Below are 19,750 nucleotides of genomic sequence, written 5' to 3'. Positions count from 1 at the left end.
ATTTTGCACGCTGGCTAAAACACATTTCCTGCCTGCTTGTTTGCCTGCGGTGCGGCCGCGCCGCCCGGCGTGTCGTGTGCCTGTTCATCTGCCCCAGAAGATGTGTTGCGTTTGACGTGTCGTGTGCCACGCCTCCTCCTTTCCTATTACTAGCGTTTGACGTACGTGAACGCACTCATTTCTTTTGTGGGCTTGCATTTTCGTTTCATGTGCCGTGCGAATGTTTTGCTTCTTCCTCCTTGCAGACATGCATATCCTACCTCCCTTGCGCTCGGAAGTTATCGAGGATTACCTTTACGGAGGTAAATCCTCTTGCTACATCCTCGCACCATTTGCCCAGTGTTCCATGTGCTTGCGCCGTTGCACTGTGTCTGCATGCTTTACGTGTTCTTCAACCTTGCTTGTACCTAACTACGTGGATTCTGCAGCCGAGCATGTGAATTGCGGGTGCGGAAGCCGTCTGGCTCAGTGTTTACACTTGGCGCACAGGGGCATGTGTGAGCACCACGTAGGCTTACAGCACACGTGGTTCTAAAGTGAGATCCTTCAGGAAGTTGCAAGAGCACACAAAAGCTCCGATGGAATAATTGGAAAGGAACAAACCGTCGAACGCTGAGCACGATAAGTGACCACGGTGCATGCAAGGCACAACGACCCGCTCCACGAGACGTTGTTTTCAATGTAGAGCCGTTCCTTTCGTCTTCCGAAAAAATGCACGCCTCATACCAAGCCTCCAGCAGCACCAGTGGCATTGCAGTTCTTTGTGGCCAACTGCCAGGAAACAGTGACGGCGCAGTAGCAGATGGCATGCACGCGAATTTGATCGCTCAATTGATGAGTTTTAACGTCCCAAAGCAACACAGGGGCTCTAAGATATGCCTTAATGTAGCACCCCAGATTAATTAAACACTCGGCACTTATTAAAGCACATGAGTGTTTTCCCACACGTATCCCAACCCGGATGCGGCCGCCGCGGCCGGGAATCGAGACTGCTCAGCGGCAGAACGTCATAGCCTCACCACGTGGTTAAAGGTCATGCGCGAATTCGCTCAGAGCTTTCAAAGTCACTTCCGTAACTGTCGGTGCTCATTTAATACTCTCGTATACGTTTGGCAAGAACCATTCATTCACACACACAGACACACGCACGCATGCTGACTTAGGCAGCTCGTAAATAGCCGAAAGTAAAAGGGTCAAGCGCTCGTTCACTGCAAAAGAGACCGGGCAAATAGTATCTTCTGTAAGGCAAGTGGTGTGACACTCCTATAGTTGCCGATTAGGCTGTTCTGCAAGAACCAGTGTTCTGGAGACCAGCTGCGACAGTCAAGCAGGTATGGCTTCGCTTCGAACAAAACCACGTGGTGTATTGCATTTTTCATCTCTACTGGAGGCTTTCTTTTAGTTCTCCGTTGCGAGCAGGCGCGCGCGCCAACCCCGCTTCGTCGGTCGCACAAAACACCAAGTGCGGCACCACCTGCAGCAGCTGGTATGGCTCAGAGGGAAAGAAAGCTTTCGTGGTGGAAGATTGGTTTCAGTGCGCCGTGCACACAAAGAACTTCACGGTGTGGTGCAGGCTTATGCAGACTGTTCAGAGTTATGATGGGCGACTCATGTGAAAGAAGCTGCCACGGCATATGGCACTGCCCTACTTGGCAAGGTCGCAGTTCAAGTTTTCGCTCTCAGTTTGGCTTAACAAAATATTAGGCATGCCACACTTGTGAAAAACAAAATCAGCGCCGCCAAGTTTAAGGATCCTACAAAAATAAATTCATTCACGCTATAACGATACGCTTGCTAGCAGGCTCTGTCGTACTGTCACAATCATTGAAAAGCATTGCCAGGACTGTGCTCCCCTATTAAAGGCCAACTGCAAAAAAAAACAAAATGGGTCGCGTAAAAAGCTTCGTAAGATCGCGTACAGAGGAGCGTCCGCGCAAAATTTTGCGCTCAATGTACGAGCGCAAGCGTCACGAAATGCTCCCCAAAACAGCCGTTTTTGATACCGAAACTGAAAAAACGCCGCCATTACCGCCCGCACGAAGTGACGCGTGACCCAGATCGCGCGGATCTTCGGCATGTTTTCCAAGGGGGCGCCCGCGGCACGTGAAAAATCTGGAAGGCGGCGAGCTGGGACATTACGTCATTGCGACAGCCACCAACCAGGTGCACGTGTCGTCTGCTTAGTGCTGCTTAGAGGCTGCCAACAAGAAAACTATGCAATTATCATACCTGCGGCTTTGTCAATATCGCCTTAGTAGTATATCACTTCTAACAAATTTACCCAACGTTAAATTTTGTTGCAGACAAGCTGTTTCATGGCAAGAAAGCAAGTTTGAATTATTTTTAATTTGAATTTTATTTCTCGCTCATGCCAACGAGGGCAGGCTGAGACTAAAGGAATAAAGCCTCACAAAGGTCTCAGCCCCCGAAAATGACTAGTTCGACAGCAGAGTGCAAACATATGCACAATTTTGCAAAGTAAGACACCATTGATTGCTGTGAAAAACCATAGTAATAATGTATATTATCATTATATTCAAATGTCATCAAACTTATACAGAAATATACAGTAACAGCATTCGAACAACAAAAATTCTCGCATCCCAGTTGTGTGCTAAAATTATAGAAAAAATAAAAACATCATTAAATTTATACAGCAACCTACAGCAACAGCCATGCGTACTACAAAAGAATTCTCACATCTTAATTGTGTGTTGAAGTTACATTCAAAAATGGAATACAGGAGACGAATACACTCAAATATATTTGCCTTAATACATAAATACAAGAAAAAGTATACTAAATTATTTCATGTGGATTCAGAAAAGAAAATACGTAATTCATGGCACAAACATTATTTTTCATTTTCCGAGCTTATTTATACAACTTTAATGTATGTGTCCTCTCTGGATGACCAGTCTCTTATTTCTATTGAACGTCTTGAAGGAAATGTTTAAGGGTACAGGTTCACTGCATCTGTTCATTGCGTTTGCGAACTGATTATTCAAATGTATGCTTCACGTAACTGGTCCTTATTTTTAGTGTGTGTTGTATACTGTGCCGTAAGAAGCATCCGGAGATGTTACGTTCATTACTTTGTGCAGCTGGGTTTGTGCAGCTGGCCACGAGTTAAACTTAACCCCGGTTTAGGCTTCCATCAAATGCACCACGGCACTGCGTTGTTCAACTTGCTATTGCAACACAAAGGCAACAAAGTCGTTTTGATCCCTTATCCCTTCAAAACAAAACGGTCACATTTGCGCCAACAGTGTTGCATGCTAGTTTTCACACGGAAGTATACGTGCAATTAGAATAAAATGGGGCCAACTTTTCATGCCGCACGATCCAAGTGCGCACTACCGCGTGTACTGCCCGTGACACAGGTGCAGCTCGGAACATTCTTGCGCTTTAGGTAACACAAACATCAAGTCAAACTGAACTGGTAGACCACTCTAAAAACTCGACGTCTCTTACAGCGACTAACAAAAAACTCGAGGAAATGACAGGTAAATCCTGCCACCTCCGAGTGTAAAAGCAGGGGTCGGGATATAATTGAATAGAGAAGTATGTCACAACATTATTATTATTATTATTATTATTATTATTATTATTATTATTATTATTATTATTATTATTATTATTATTATTATTATTATTATTATTATTATTATTATTATCCATACCTACTACCGTATAAAGACATTGCAGGGTGCATGTAAATGCAAACATAACACAGACGTACATGAATATATCAACACACGAAGTCAAATTACAAGGAGTACATAAGTTTGGCAAGTTCGGCAAATATAGTGTACGAGCAACAATTGTGACACGTTAAATAAATAGGCACTACTAACGCGAAATATGGTCGGCAAGTCTTATAGCAAATTTTATAGTTGATAGGTTTCTGAGTGAGACACCCAGATTGCTCTAATATTCAAGTGCGCAAAGAAAACAGAAAATTTAAAGCAATCCAAGCGTGAATTTGAAGAAAATGGGGAGGGGCACTACGTGTCACGTGATTTTTTCTTTTTTTTGCGTGCGGCAGCGCTGATAAACGAGATGAGCGTGTCGCAAGCGCGGAGGACAATCTTGTGCAACGTCACAAGTGCTCGACACCGGTAATGCGTGATCGAGCGGCCCTTCCTCTTCCCAGGCACCAAGTACATGGTGGTGGACTGCGGCGGTGGCACGGTGGACATCACGGTGCACGAGCTGCACGACCAGCACGGCACGCTCAAGGAGCTGCACAAGGCCACGGGGGGACCGTGCGGATCGCTGGGCATCGACCGCGAGTTCGAGCGCCTGCTGCGCGCCATCTTCGGCGCCGACTTCATGGACCAGTTCAAGCTGAAGAGGCCCGCCGCCTACGTTGACCTCATGGTGGCCTTCGAGGCGCGCAAGCGCAATGCCACGCCCGACAAGGACACGCCGCTCAACATATCGCTGCCGTTCTCCTTCATCGACTACTACAAGAAGTGCAAGGGCACCACCGTGAGTACGCGAGGCACCTGCAGCCTCCGACGCAAAACGAGATCGACACCCACTCCAGTGAGTGGACAAACGCTACTTTTGTCGCGGCGTTCCTCGTCGCGACGACAGGAAAAATGTCAATGGGGCTTCGCAGAAATAAACCTGTGCCTTCGCTGCCGGGCAAGAGTACGACCGTCAAGCACATATCAGGTTCAATAGTGAACTTGCGAAAAGGTTGTACAGTCCGTTCAGAAACACCTGTTACGGTTATTCCACGAACTTGCCCTTTACGCGGGTCCTTCTTCCGGACAAAAGACCACGAAACATATTTGTTAGAAAATGACGTCATGGCAGCGCGGCTGTGTGCCTTAGTTGCGCGCGCCAAGCAGTGCGCCCATGAGCTGTAGCGCTCTCAAGTGCGTTTTTCCTTTAACGCGACAGCGTTAATTTGCTCGTGTCGCAGAAAAGCCGGTGTCGTCGGTGTCAGCGGCGTTGGCCGTGAGCGATAAATCCCAGAAGGCACTTCATAAATAAAAAACATCTTGCAAGATGGGCTGATGGGAATCGAACCAGGGCTCCGGAGTGCGAGACGGAGACGCTACCACTCAGCCAGGAGTTCGTTCCTTCGAAACGGGAGAAAATCGCCTCTAGCGAATGCGGTTTTGCCTTAGAAACGTGCCGTAGAAAGTTATACTGCGGTGTATATCGGTAATTATGACCATGTAACTTACAGAAGTCGCAGTTTCACGAGTAGCGAAGTACGTTTCCGCTGAATTTCTTCTGCGCTCTGCGCACACGCAGAGCCATCTTGCGGCAAACACAGAAGGCCCCCTCCTCGCAATGTACGGCGCTGCTTCGACACGTGGCGCGCCACTCGTCCCATGACCGCGTCCGCCTTCATGGCGCGTCGGGGCCCGGCTATCTCTGTCGATCGCGACGTTTGGCTCGCGCAGCGCGTTTGAGTAGGCGGTGCGAACGGGATGTGATAACGCTATCACGTTCCACTCTTGAAGGCGAAGCTTAAGCGGCCTCCAATTTTTTTATATAGGGAAACAAGGCCGCAGTTCTGTAAAAACTAAGCGGCCGGTCCTGACATCCAGCAGGTCAGTATTGTCTTCGAGGTCACAGAACTGCATATAATTACTGAAAGAAACCAATAAGGATATTTGTCGCTACAGTCTGTTACGCATCGTGCGCAAACAACTCCAAACACGGACCACAAAGACAAGCCGATGACGTACACTTAAAACTGAACATTTATTTTGTGGAAGGAATAATCGACCCGCCGTGGTTGCTTAGTGGCTGTGGTATTGGGTTGGTAAGAACGAGGTTAGCGGTTAAGCTTCACGGTTAAGCTGTTGCGCTTCTAAGCTCTAGGACGCGGGTTCGATTCCCGCCCACGGCGGCCTCATTTTGATAGGGGCGAAATGCGAAAACACCCGTGTGCTTAGATTTAGGTGCACGTTAAAGAACCCCAGGTGGTCCAAATTTCCGTAGTCCCGCACTACGGCGTGCCTCATAATCAGATCGTGGTTTTGGAACGTAAACCAGATAATAATTAAAAAAAGGAATAGCGTGTACACTCCAAAATATAGCAAGCAAAAGTACATACAAAGTGATATACGCAGGGCCTTTTCTTTAGGTATGCGGGGTGATCATTTTTAAGTTTAACAGAATTTTTAAGTATTGCCTGTTGCAGGTGTCGTAATTCTATTCCTTGAGCTGTATTATTCAGAGAGGTGGACATTAATTAAGTGCTCAAAAAACAAACACATATTTAACTAGTTAACAAGAATTGACTAGTTACATATTCAACTGGTTAACAAGAATTCACTAGTTAACTTCCTAATTACTTTACAGCACATATTGAAATTTATTAATTGCAGACGGTAAGTTTGCAAGGCATATCCACTTATTAATTCATTTACAGAATGACACCAGTTTGGAGATAAGCGCCGTAAGCATGCACTGTTGTTCCAATTACTTTTTAACAAAACATTCTGTTATGCATTCAAGCGCAAGAGTAAACGGAACGCTCATGTATTTCGTACCACAGTTTAGGAAATAATATTTCGAAACTGTTGTCATCCTGGAGATTAAATTCAAGTATACGTCTTGCAGACTCACCGGCTACAATTTTTATTTGCAATACGTGCCGTAAAGTAATTATTTATTAGTTACCGTATATATTTGTAGAAAGGCCGGCCTCGTGTAAGGCCACACCCCCACGTTGGGGGGCAAAATTTTTGGGAAAAAAAATCCAAAACGTCCCGCCAGAAAGCGAAGTTAATTCCGTTGACCCTACATGACGCTAGCTGCTTTTCCGTCGACGCCGCTCAGGCCGCCGTAGCCGCGCCAATTATTTCTTTGTGTGGCGCGTCGTCTCGGCTGTGTTGGCAGTGTTTCCAGTCAGATCAGTGGCGTTTCGGCTCTAGACAAGGGAGCCCTGTTTGGGTCAGCGCTGGTCAAGGACGATGGGCCGGCATCTGAGGTCGTTTACTGCAGCGTTATGTCATTTGCGCCTCTCTTACCCTCTGCTACAGTTGAAGAAACAGGACGAACCGTTAGCGGGCCGTCATCGGCCTGATTCGTGTAAGGGCCGCACCCATCCAAGATCCTAGAAAACAATCAGCCCTTACACGAGTATATACGGTAATTAGTGAATTGTCGCTAATTATTTCAGTATGTATTTCGATTTCTCGTGTTAGTAATGTCCGCCTTTTAGAATAATCCAGCTCAAAGACAAGAATTGCGCTATCTGCCACAGGTGATTTTTAAAAATTCCGGGAAACTTAAAAGTTATCTCGTATATAGATGCTAGTTCAGATCACTAACGCTCACAGGCTAAAAACATTTTATTTCGATAGCAATTATATGTACACTCCAGGCGAATTTCCACCGTCAGCGCCTCCGGGAGGCTCTGTGTAAAGTCCAAACGTCATCACGGCCGCGCACCATGTACTGTAGGTGCGAGGAAACCGAGAAGGATGGTGGCTTGGTGCGCCGGCGTTTCTCGCACGCGCAAGGGAGGAAGGCAGGGAAGGTGCGCGCCGACTTTTCGCGTGCGCATGGTGGGTGCGGGGAGATGTGCGCTCGTTAGGAGGGGGGGAAGGGCGTCTCCCCTTCTAATCCGGCCGCGGCCGCGCGCGTCTTACCTTGGAGGTACTTTGCGCAGGGTTCGAAGGCTAGCCGACCCGAGATAGCTGATCGCTTCGTGTGCGCTGAGTTCTCGTGCGCCTGGTCCCCGTTGAAGCTAGGGGCAGCACGAAGGGGAATTCGTTCGCCGCTGCTGCCGCTATGCATCACGTGAACGTTTTGAGCTCGCGGCCATCGAATGTGATGTGTCCATGTTTGCCTGTGCGCGCGTGAAACTATGCTTGCTAATTTAGTTAGAAAGCGAACGTTTACAAGTTTATAGGGCAGATAAAACGAATATCCTTACGATCATATAGCTCTCTACTAATCTGCTATCGCAATCGATGCTTCGCCTTTGAGGCGAAACTGCGACATTTTTAACCTTCCGTTGCACACCACCGCGATTTTCGGCCAGCCACCACTAGCTAAGCAGGGGGAAGCGTGCCAATAACTTGTTCTGGGTGGCGTTAATCCGAGACGCCGGCACCACCCTCCTCATCCAGTTATCTACTTTCACTGCGCCCTGTCCATTTCTGCGTGCTCCTCGCCTCTTGTCAGCCAATTACATCAGAAAGATCTGTCAAAGTAGGCAATGCTATTCACTTTCAAAGCAAACAAAAGTGATCTATAAACGAGGGGAGCGTTTGATTTGGCGGTTCAAACAACGCTGCGGGTCACCATCCGATACTTTAGTCGGCAGTTACATAAATATGACCTGGTGTTAACAACGCAAAACGTAGACGAGACACGAGACGAGAGGGCGACACCACAAGCGCACTCTCGTCTCGTGTCTCGTCTACGTTTTGCGCTGTTAACACCAGGATGGAAAACCAACAAGCCCAAGCTGCTATTATAGCGATAAATATGACGTCAAGAGATACGAATAAAAACAAATTGGAATAGCCTTCACTTCTACACTTGCGCACGTCCATCGATCGAATGTATTTAGTGATACTGCAGAACCCGCAGCGTTTAGACCCATTCAAATCGGTTTTGTAAAGAATTTAGAAAAAAAACTTCATGAGCACAATGTGAAGTATGTTATGACCACTGTGCTTTGAAGCACAAGTACAATGTGAAAACTACCAATGTGGATGAAACCGTTGCTACATAATGGTCGCGGAGTCTCACAGGGTCGCGGGTCACGGAGTCTCGGCCACTTACATGTTTGTTTGTTTGTTTGTTTGTTTGTTTATACTGTCAGTCCAAGGATGGACCATTACAGGAGTGGATAGAAATACAACAAAAAAGATACAAAATATCGGTACATGTAGAACAAAGAACTACACCATAGCAGTATCTGTAAAAAGTGACATGCAGTGGTCAAAGACAAAACACTCGCAATATGCGCATCATAAACAAATGCTGTGATGCAGTCCCCATATCCAGAAAAATAAGATTCTCCAAACCAGCAGTAAAAGCAGTGACAGAGGAACATGTGACAAGCGGATTGGGTAATTCATTCCATTCTCTGATCGCCATTCTTTGTAGCTTTTTAATAATAAAGTGCGTTTCAGAAGGCCAACTTTTAAAGCAACTTTCCTAACTTCGAAGTCACTAAAACGTGACTTCGAAGTTCAGTCATGTCGCTGAAGAAATTCGCATGTCGCTAAATTAAAAATTTTGTCACTAAACTGACAACAAAGTCGACACTTTTTCGCTAAATCTAGCGATAAAATCGCCAAAATCTCAACACTGGGGTCCGGTGAGATGCCTTTAGTCATATGGGTGTCCTTTAGAGGGGCATTGACGATATTTTCGAGACTACTTTCTTTTTCTTTAAATGAATGTCCAGTACCGCTAAGCCCCAGAAAGAATACTGTCAAACATCGCAGCACCCTGAACTATTAGCGTTTCTGCAGCTAGTTTCGGTTTCATTTTTACTAAGTTGAGACGTCAGGGTGCCGTGTGATCATGTGGGAAAAAGAGTTTGCGACGTTTTGACACTCGCTACGGCTCGCTCAGTCGTGCGCTATGCTGCTAATCGGCCCTCAAACGAGTAGCAGTATATGAGGCGACCGAGCGAGCCTCTACTCTTACGCGACTATATACGGTGTCATGACGTCGCAACACAGTCTTCTTCTGGGTAATGAAACCTCAACTGGCTGTAGGAAAGTTATTAAATATAGCTTGTACTATATATTCTAGATATTAGAGGTCCAGGACTTTTATGTAACGCAAAAATTGAAGAGTCGAAATTATCATGTCAGTGCCCGTTCGAAGAGCCCTTCATCATGCTTGGCAATTTTAAACAGACGAGCGCAGCGTATTGGCGGCGAGGAGTTACGGAGTCGCCATCTATCGGAAGCGCCTCGCTGGCGTAGTATGAGGGATCACGCGGCGTGCTGTCAGCGATCACTGAAAACACCACGCACGAGCTCTTCCGGACATTTCTGTACGTACTTTCGAAACGAGAGAAGTTTTTACTGTCTAAATAATTATCTTGGGCAAACTGAAAGCACAGAATCGTTTACAGACGCTATCTACCGAATATGTACAGTGAAGGCCACTGCGCGCGGTCGCCGCGATGGAGTCTCCCGAACCTCCTTGCGTGAAAGGTAGGTAAAAGCTGAGAGCAAACTATGTGAAATACGTTCTTATAGTGTTCGTATAACTAAATGGAGCGTAATAGAATGAAGCCTCAATACAGCGGTCGCACAGATTCGCAGCGACCGACTACGCGTCTGCATGCTTGTCCGCGCACTGTTTCGCTTTCGCCGCGTGTGCGTTTTCGCACCGTGCCATGAGCTTTAGGCCGCAGAACATGAGCATTTGACAGTATACAAGCAACCATTGTTGCGTGGGCACTATCAGAGCTGTTCAAAAATAATTGTATTGTAGAGACCGACGCCTACGGGGTCTGTGATGTGCTGTCATGACGATTCAATATTTTTTTTTTTCATCTAAATTCTTGGACGTTTCAATATTATTTCTCGAGTTGCGTCGCACTGTATGTTCATCGCTGTTCTCAGCGTGCGATTTCGCGCTGCTGCTTTTCTTTAAATCCAGTGCATTAGTTCGTAACACAAACATGACCATATGCCATGCTTTATTTTAATGTACTTCTTACCGCTTCCTTTCCACTCCAGTGAACTTGCCAGCATCTATAGCATCGACAAGTTCATAGACCAAACCCTCATGACATTAGTCGGGCAGCGGACTCGAGCGAGCGTCTCAGTGCGCGTTTTCCGAACATAGCAGACCCGGCGCCGTAGCAGAAATCTTCCTCGCGTCTGTGCTTGCTGGACGAAGTAGACGGTTTTATGCTTCGCGAGAAAAGCTTCACGCAGCTTCTTGTCCTGCGGCTACGTGTGAATAAGGCTGACACCGGGCTCCGTTGCGTACGTCCGGCACTGCGGCACCGAGCAGTAGTCTACCGTGTTGCGCGCCTTCAAAGGCAGCCACTACATATTGTAGTGTTTTCAAGCGTTGTAAAGGAGACACTCGAAGCGGGAAAATCTCGCCACTAAATGAGGACCGCAGCGTACGATGGAATTTAAACTCCCGTTTTCAGCTCGCTTCGGCGCTCCTGAAGCAGCCGACGCGGCCGGTATACGTCCACGTGATCCCTAATAGGACGTCACGCCGACGGTGGCGCCAGCTTTTCCAGTGGTGGAGCTCGAGGCCAATACATCACGCGCTGACGATCATGTCTACAATAAAACCCCTTGATAATTTGAAAGTAGCGACACCCTCCTCCTCACATCGCTTTTCTCCTCCATTCTCCTCGCCCATCGGCTGCGCACGGCGCGCTTTTCCTCCTGGGCTCCCGGAGACGGGCCGCAGGATTCTATGGAGGCGTGTTATTTTCGGCCAGTTCCGTGCCCCAGTGGGGTTGAAAATTTTGAGAAATGCTAATAACAGCATCGATAATGCTGGAGGCAACGTTTATGTAAAGGGAGCTTTGAGGCTAGTTCTATACTCCAGACAATTTTTCTGCCACATGATCAGATGCTTTACTTCGTGCGTCTGATCTAGTATTGCTTGTGACACATCCCTTTGCGTGTGGCTTATTAAGCGAAAGCTTTAGACCTCTGTTTCAAGGTCTCGTTGTGAGCTACCGAAAATGTCACGTGACCGAAGGAAGGCGGGAAGCGAACCAAAGCATGTACAGCCGCGCATAAGAGATTCTTAGCAAAGTAATGATTGATTAGTGATTGGATTAAGATGAATTCGGGTGTATTAAGGAGGATTAGAGTCGATGAAGGTGCATTAAGGTGAATGAAGGTGGATTAAGGTGCATGAAGAAGGACTAGGTTGGGTTAAGGTCGATGAAGGTGGATTAGGGTGGATGAAGGTGCGTTGAGGTGCATTAAGGATGATTATAGTGGATTAAAGTGCATGAAAAAGGACAATGGTGGATTAAGGTGCATTAGGGATTATTATGGTCGGCTAGAGTGAATGAAGGATTAGGGTGGACTAAGGTACATGAATGTGGATTCGGGTGGATTAAGGACGATTATATAGTGGATTAGGGTTGATTAAGGAGGATTAAAGTGTATTAAGGAGGGTTAGAGTAGATTAAAGTCGATGAAAGCCTTGGATTAGGGTACATTACGGATGACTTTCGTGGATTAAAGTGAATGAAGGAGGATTAAGGTCGATGAATGTCGATTAATGTGCATTAGGATTATGGTAGACTAATCGGTCTTAATGCTCAATGAACCCTAATTCACCTTAGTGCACCCTAATCCACCTTAATACTCCCAATCCACCTTAATACAACCTAATCAACCTACATCGCCCCTAATGCACCTTAGCCTACCCTGTACGGTCCTAATCCTTTTTTATCAACCCTAATCCATCATATTCCTCCTTCATCCACCTTAATCCTTATTATTGCACCTTAATCCAACTTAATAGTCCCAATCTACCTTAATACACCCTAATCCACCTCTATCAAACCTAATGCAGCTCCATGGTCCCTAATCTACCCGAATCCATCCTAATCGGTCTTAATGCTTCTTTATCAACCCTAATTCACCTTAATCCACATTAATCGACCTTAATCCTTCTTCATGAACCCTAATCCGTCTTAATACCCTTTCATCAACCCTTCACCTTAATCCTCCTCCACCCACCTTAACCCTTATTCATGCATTTTAATCCTTAATGCACTCTAATCCACCTTAATCTACTTTAACACACACTAATCAATCTTAATCCCCCCTAATCCACCTCATGTCAATCACTAATGATTCATTAACTTGGGTAATCATTCTGTTATACAGGGGTGGACATGCTTTGGGTCACCTCTGGCCTTCTTTGGGTCACGTGATACTTCCAGTTTACAACGCGACCTTGAAATAGATTAAAACTTCAAAAAAACTCAATGTTGACTAGCTCACGCTCATCACCTGCAATACCACGGGTATACTTGCCACTATTTTTTTCAGGACGCAAAGCAGAATCTATAGTGCCACTTCCGACTAAATAACAATCAGCGACGTGCGAGGTGATGGAGCCGCCCCAGAATATTAAGCATACTGAGGACAACTGCAACAAAAACGCTGGTGAGCAGGTCGGAAGAATGAAAAAAAAATGCAGTATTACTGGATGCTTTGCTACGAGCTATAAGACGCCTCAGCTCGCAAACAACGCTGTTCTTTGTCGGAACAAAGTTCTTTCGGCCAATGTCATGCAGCCACTGCTTCCTGCGCAACCCGTCACACTTTCCTTGTGGTATCATAAAAACGGCATAACCATCTTGAGGCTTCTTGCTGCAGCTATATGCGCAACAGCCCGGCATAGCGCTAGCACATAGAGCAGGAAACACAGCGTACAATGTTCGCTACGCCGAGCCAGCCATGCTCAGGAGGAAAATGGCGCGAACGAAAAAGAAAAACACAAGCAAAACTCAAGATCCGCGCGTTTCCAAGGGCAACGGCAGGGAGACCAATCGTCGTGCAGAAAAACGGGGGCAAAACTATGCCGCGGGGGAACGCGCAAGGGGCGAGGAGGAGGCGAGGAGGTCGCGCGGTGGCGGCAGAGTTCAAAGAGTGTCGCTACTTTCAAATTATCAAGAGACTTAGTCTGCAAAGTATTACAGCGTCGCCCTCCGAAAGTAGCTGAAATTTCAAAACAAACGCCTCTCGACCTCCCTCTGGAGGCTTCGCTCCCAGCCAGAGTCAAGGTCACACGCACAGACGTCGTGATGTAAAATGCACTGCTCACGTCACTCACCACGACACATGAGTAATCATCCAATGCAGAAGGCGCAACGCCGCCGCTGTAGATGCACCATGCCGCAAAAAAAGGAAGCGGGCCGCGACGCGTGAATAATACTCGGTTCTTCGGCTCCAGTATGGGAAAGAACACCGCTTGCGGACGCTGCTCGAGGCAAAGGGAGTGTCCCCGTTGGTAGGGAGCCTACATACAAGTGCTGTTTTAGGATGGTGACAACACCAAAATTTTGACCACTATTTATCCCCAAATTTCGTGAGTAGCCATTTTGGTCCCCAATCTCACTAGTAGTCACGGCACATTCCTGTTTTGTTTTTGTTTTTTCGCGCTTTAATCTACTCATGCTGGATCGCAATCTATTAAAATTCTTTTGTGTAGTTTTATACCAATGCACACATTAAACCTACATGCATCATTAATATTAATACAAGTTGCCATTTCGTTTTACTTTAACGTACACGTAAAAAAAATTTCTTTCTACTGCAGGTCGTGCGTCACGTTAAGCAACAAGCTATAAGGAACGGTGGTGTGCTCATGGTCGCATTATCTCACGCCAAGAATGTGAACTGCATTAGGCATTGTCGTTGCCTTTCACTTGTACGTAACATACAAAGGGTGTTTTTCAAAGTTTGCTGCAATACAAACAGCGCTTACTAGCCTGTTTCACTAAAACGGAGACATCTCTGACATGCTATATGTCTCTGGCTGCTGACGCCGAAGTTTTTTTTTTTTTTTTTTGAGTTCATTAGTTTCACGTTACCAAGGGTTGCAGGAAATGTGGTCTGTCGGCTGGTCTTTCACCAATTTGTGTCCATCTCTGGAAGTTTCCTAAGGGGCGCTGTGCTGTCATGCGAATGATGGTATACGTGTCTGTGAGGCTTGTGTTGGCTGGTGTTCTAAGAGGCTTCGTCTAAAACGTGGATATGGCTACACAAATAACGCATTCTTAAAGTAAAATCTTAATATATGTTTTCATTCACACATATTACATCTTCCAGTGACGTTTACTCACCTACAATGCATAACCAAGCAAAGAAAAGCAGGAACAGACAACAAACTGTTCCAAAGGGAGCGCGGAACTTGATGTCCGTCCTCAAACTTGCGGCCTGCCGATACTTTTTAAGTTTCATATATTTATACATGCAATAACAAGTTCTTATAATTAAACAAAACACGTGTTTCTGTAATAATAAAGCTAAAACAGCTTTTACGTGCTGTTTTAGTAGAAAATGAATCATTGTGACAGACGGAACGGTGCTTGCCAGGCGCGTCTTCAAGGTGTCCTGGCTCTCCGAGAATGATGCCAATCCGAAGTCACAATATACCGGCATTCCCATGCATACCACAGTGCAGCAGCGCCAGATTTCCCTCTAGGTAATATAGCAAGAAACTCTGTGGTTATACTCACGGACCTGGCAAAAAGTAAAACAAAAAACATACAAGCCCACACAGGGACAAGCAAGTATTTTTATCGAAGAGTCACATTGAGGCACTGCGACTGCCCAATCAATCTGCTGAAAATTTTTCCATGATTGACTCATGCAAACGTGAATGGGCTGTTTCAAGACAGTAAATAGATATATTGAGGGGTAATTGATCTGGCTCGGCAGACTGGTCAGCAGCAAGACGGAGTGTCGTATCTATAACAATTCTGACGGATGGTAAAAGGGTGGCAGTTAACTGATTGATGACACATACATGTCATCAATCAGGTAATTGAGAAATCCGCAGAGTACAATCAACCTCTCTACATGGCTTTCATAGATTATGAAATTCATTTGATTCAGTAGAGATACCAGCAGTCATGAAGGCATTGCGTAATCAAAAGTACAGGAATGAATATCTTGTAAAATATCTACAAAGATTTCACAGCTACCTTGCTTCTCTACAAGAAAAGTAGAAATTCACTAATCAAGAAAGGGGTCAGGCAAGGAGACACAATCTCTCAAATGCTATACACTGCATGCTTAGAGGAAGTGTTCAATCTATTAGACTGGGAAGGCTTAGGATTGAAGGTCAACGGCGAATATCTGAACAACATTCGGTTTGCAGATGACACTGTCCTATTCAGCAACACTGGAGATGAATTGCAACAAATGATTGAGGATCTTAACCAAGAAAGTGTTATGCAGAAGACAAAAGTAATCTTCAGTAGTCTGGCAAGGGAACAAGAATTCATGATAGCCAGTCAGCCTCTAGAGTCCGTGCAGGAGTGCATTTACCTAGGTCAGTTACTCATGGGGGACCTTTAATCGTGAGAAGGACATTTACAGAAGACTAAAAATTGGTTGTAGTGCATATGGCAAGCATTACTAAATCCTGACTGGGAGCTTACCACTGTCATTGAAAAGTGTACACTCCTTGCATTCTACCAGTGCTAACATATGGGGCAGAAACTTAGAAGTAAACAAAGAAACTCGAGAACAAGTAAAGGTTGACTTTAAGTGAGCATCGTACAGATGTTACCGTGTTTAGAATATACGTGAAACACTCGGTATATTTACTGACACACTTTCTCATTTCAAGGAGGGCGTGTTTGCACCGGCCGGGTGGTGCAAATACCAGATGCTCACTGCTGTGAACTTGTCAATCCTGCAGGTGGAGCAGGCCATCAAGCGCTACGGTAACAAGGAGGTGAAGTGGTCGTCACAGGGCATGCTGCGCCTGGAGCCGGCTGCCATGCGCGAACTGTTCCGCCCCACGCTGGCACGCATCAAGGAGCACATCGGTGGTGTGCTCGGGGACCCGCGCCTGGGTTCCATCCACTACCTATTCCTGGTGGGAGGCTTCGCGGAGTCGCAGATGCTGCAGAAGGAGCTGCGTGAAGCCTTCGCACCTCACACGAGGGTCATCATTCCACAGGTGTGGCCGCCACAAACCAGGTTGCGCCACCATTCCGTCCACAGAAAGCGCTCTGTCAGAGTTGAAGTATCGAACTAGCAGGGACCAACAGGAACGTCTAGAGTTGTTGTTACAAAAGTTTATTAAGCAAAAAAAAAGGAAAACCAGAGCCTATATAGTGTCGAAACGAAACTTTTTTCGTTCCGGTTCATCGAAAACAGTGCAGGCTCGGTTCAACTCCGAAGCGAAATAGTGGCTCAAGCCTGTTTGAACCGGTTTATGTTCGTTTGCATAAGCTAAGAATAATTATTTAAAAAACACAGTATAAATTTATTTTCTACAAGTACTCCACGGCATCTTCAGCAGCACGAACAAAACAATATAAGCATGCACTTCTTTGCTAGCAAGCTAGGCCCGAGCAGACGCCGTCAATATTACGACGTCACAGGTGTGGGAACTTCAAGGCGGCGTCACCACCCACATTCTCATGCCACAGTTAGAGAGCCTTTTAAAGCAAAGCTTTCTTTGCGAATCATCCAGCACTTTCCTGACCTTGGCTGCTCGGTGATGTCTATACAGCAGCGCGATGGTCTAACCATTAGACCACAACTGCCTTTTCTTAGTTTCCAACAAACACCATCACACTTTTGTTATCCACAGAACATGAAGGACACTGAATACATCTCATGTGCCAGACCTTTGTTGAGTTTGTCATTTTAAATTAGGCCACAATACTTCCATAGTAGCCAACCTCAACTAGCTCTTTTTTTAGACGGTCGCAGCGTGTGTCGCACTGCCTCGCCCGGGTGAGCGAGAGCACATAAGCATGTGCACCCGTTTCCTTTATGCCAAATATGCAGGAATGAAATGATTAATCTATTCACGAAAGCTTCGCTTCAAATAGATCCCAAGATGGGCATTGTATTTGCACATTTTTTTTATTCTTATATTGCAGAAATGTAGTTCACTAATACAGCTTAAACTAGATTTCTTTTTAGTGTTCCTTTAAGAACAGCTAAGAGGATGCAGCGTCACTATGCAGTCAGTTGCATGCTCTTGCTGGTGATGTCGGCTTTTATATGTCCGCTCACATATTGCATTTCTCGAGGCAGGATTTTGTTCTCGAAGGGTTTAGCAATTGTAATCGATAACTCAGACACAAACGGATTTGGGCGCGGTAAAGCACCGATACAGGGAAAAATACCACCCACTTATGCACTCAAGCTCACATGTGAGGTCTTAGGCAGCACAGCATGGGGTATTATCTTCTTTTTAAGCGAATAGTCTTCTTTGGTTCTTTCGCCCGTGCCGTAGTCGAAGGTCGGCAGCCGGACTTTTGCCGCTGACGCAGAGGGCGTGTGCTCTCGAGCAGCCGAGTTGCAGGGCGCGTCCATCGCCAACGGTGGATATAGACTGAAAAACCTCTGCAGCGGCAGAATAAATATTTCGTCAAACTTGATTAAACATCAGGGCTAATCCGCAGGTTGTGAACATATGCAATGGGCAGCAATGCAAAGGCAGAAATTGGCACCGCTGAAGATACGCTTCCCTAACATCGCTAGCAGCACGTGCTGTCGCACATGAGAGCTTTGGGGCGCCTCAACGTTTCGATGCTGTGGTGGAGCGCTCAGAAAAGATCTTCCGCCGCCCCTTGCGCCGGCTGCAGGAAAGGGCGCCGCTACAGATGCACTGGTATAACGGTTCCGTTCTCTACGGTATTGCGCAACGAAACAATTGGAAGTGCTACGTGTATGTCCTCGCTGCAACTAATGCATGCTTTCAATCGCATCATTCCTGTAATAGAACGAATAGCTTTCAAAAAGCGTTCGGCTATTCGCTTACGTTGACAACCATCGCCTGATGGCTCGTGCACTTTTCTTTCTTTTTTTTTAATCGGCAACAAGTGCGCATCTTTCGTCTTTTGACCTTTGTTGTTACCAATCCAGAACTGCGCCAAAATTGCACACTTGCACAAATAGTGCACGCAATGTGAAAATGAGATATTGCTCCTCAGAAAGGGGGTGTTCTTGTTGCCAGGAAAGGTCGTTCCCTTGAAGCATGAAAACAGTTTTCGTAATCCCAATGCTATGCTGACGGAGCTTCCGTACGTACAGTCGGCATTAAAATTTACGGAGCACGAGTTCCACGAAAATTATTAATTTTCTCTCTATTAAAGCAAGCCACCTCAAGTGAATATATTGCTATGCAGGTTGCACAAATCACTCTAGATTGTCCATTTTAATTTGAGGCTCGAGGCTTCGCAAGAATTCCGCCTTTTCGCAAATTTTGTGCCCCCTAACAATATGACGCCAATATGTATCTGAACGCCGAATGCAAATTGAGTGGTTCGGACTCAAATTTCATGCTAATCTTAGCATAACACTCTCTGGTCAGTACTATCTTCATTGATATCACTTTCAATTTTTGTTTCACCACCTACACATTCACGCTGCTTAAAAAAATACTACTGAAGGTCAATTTTGTGTTTGTATTGTAACAAAGACAGCATACATAACCAGGTGAAATTTAGTGCATAATAGTCTCTTGCTTTCGTTAGTTGAGAATATTTTTTATAGTTCATCTTATCCGTCCTTGCATAGTGATGCTCAGCATCACGGTGTATACCCTTAATTAAAAAAACAAAGTCTGGGGTTTTATGTGCCAAAACTGCGATCTGACTATGAGGCACGTCGTAGTGGGTGGACTACAGATTAATCTTAACCAGCTGGACTTCCTTAACGCGCGCAAAATGCACTCTAGACTAGCATTTTTTAAATTTTATCCATATATTTTTATTTACATTTACATGGCCACGATCGAACCCACGGCCTCTTTCTCTGCAGCAGGAGTCCATGAATATAACGCAGTCCAAGAACGACGGCGAATTCATGGTGATAAGCAGAATGTGCCGTTAGAAAAATTCATCAATTTAATGAGGAAAAGCCGAGTATTGTGAACAACATTACTTCCTGGGTCTTGATCACGGAGTAAGACATATAGGAGGTGAAACTCCCGTCAGCGCGAGCGAGCGCGGGCGACCAGATAAAGTTACAGTGTACTAGATATTCTAGTACACTGTAATAAAGTCACAATTGTTGCATGCGCCGACGCTACCCTA

General features: G+C 45.8%; 1 protein-coding gene across 5 annotated transcripts in view; it reads left to right on the top strand.

Moving 5' to 3' along the window:
- Nucleotides 1-19,750, top strand: part of LOC135916335 (heat shock 70 kDa protein 12A-like) — a 184,703-nt gene that overhangs the window by 154,545 nt on the left and 10,408 nt on the right. For 4 of the 5 annotated variants that reach the window (XM_065449672.1, XM_065449690.1, XM_065449709.1 and 1 more), the window contains 3 exons: nt 246-302; nt 4,157-4,494; nt 16,390-16,653. In XM_065449672.1, the coding sequence (XP_065305744.1) occupies nt 246-302; nt 4,157-4,494; nt 16,390-16,653 (659 nt within the window). The remainder of the gene's footprint in view (nt 1-245; nt 303-4,156; nt 4,495-16,389; nt 16,654-19,750) is intronic. The other variant, XM_065449681.1, reaches the window with a different exon arrangement.

This window comes from Dermacentor albipictus, chromosome 1, assembly GCF_038994185.2.
Source record: "Dermacentor albipictus isolate Rhodes 1998 colony chromosome 1, USDA_Dalb.pri_finalv2, whole genome shotgun sequence".
NCBI classification, from domain to species: domain Eukaryota; kingdom Metazoa; phylum Arthropoda; class Arachnida; order Ixodida; family Ixodidae; genus Dermacentor; species Dermacentor albipictus.
This window is presented reverse-complemented; position numbering and strand designations above follow the sequence as displayed.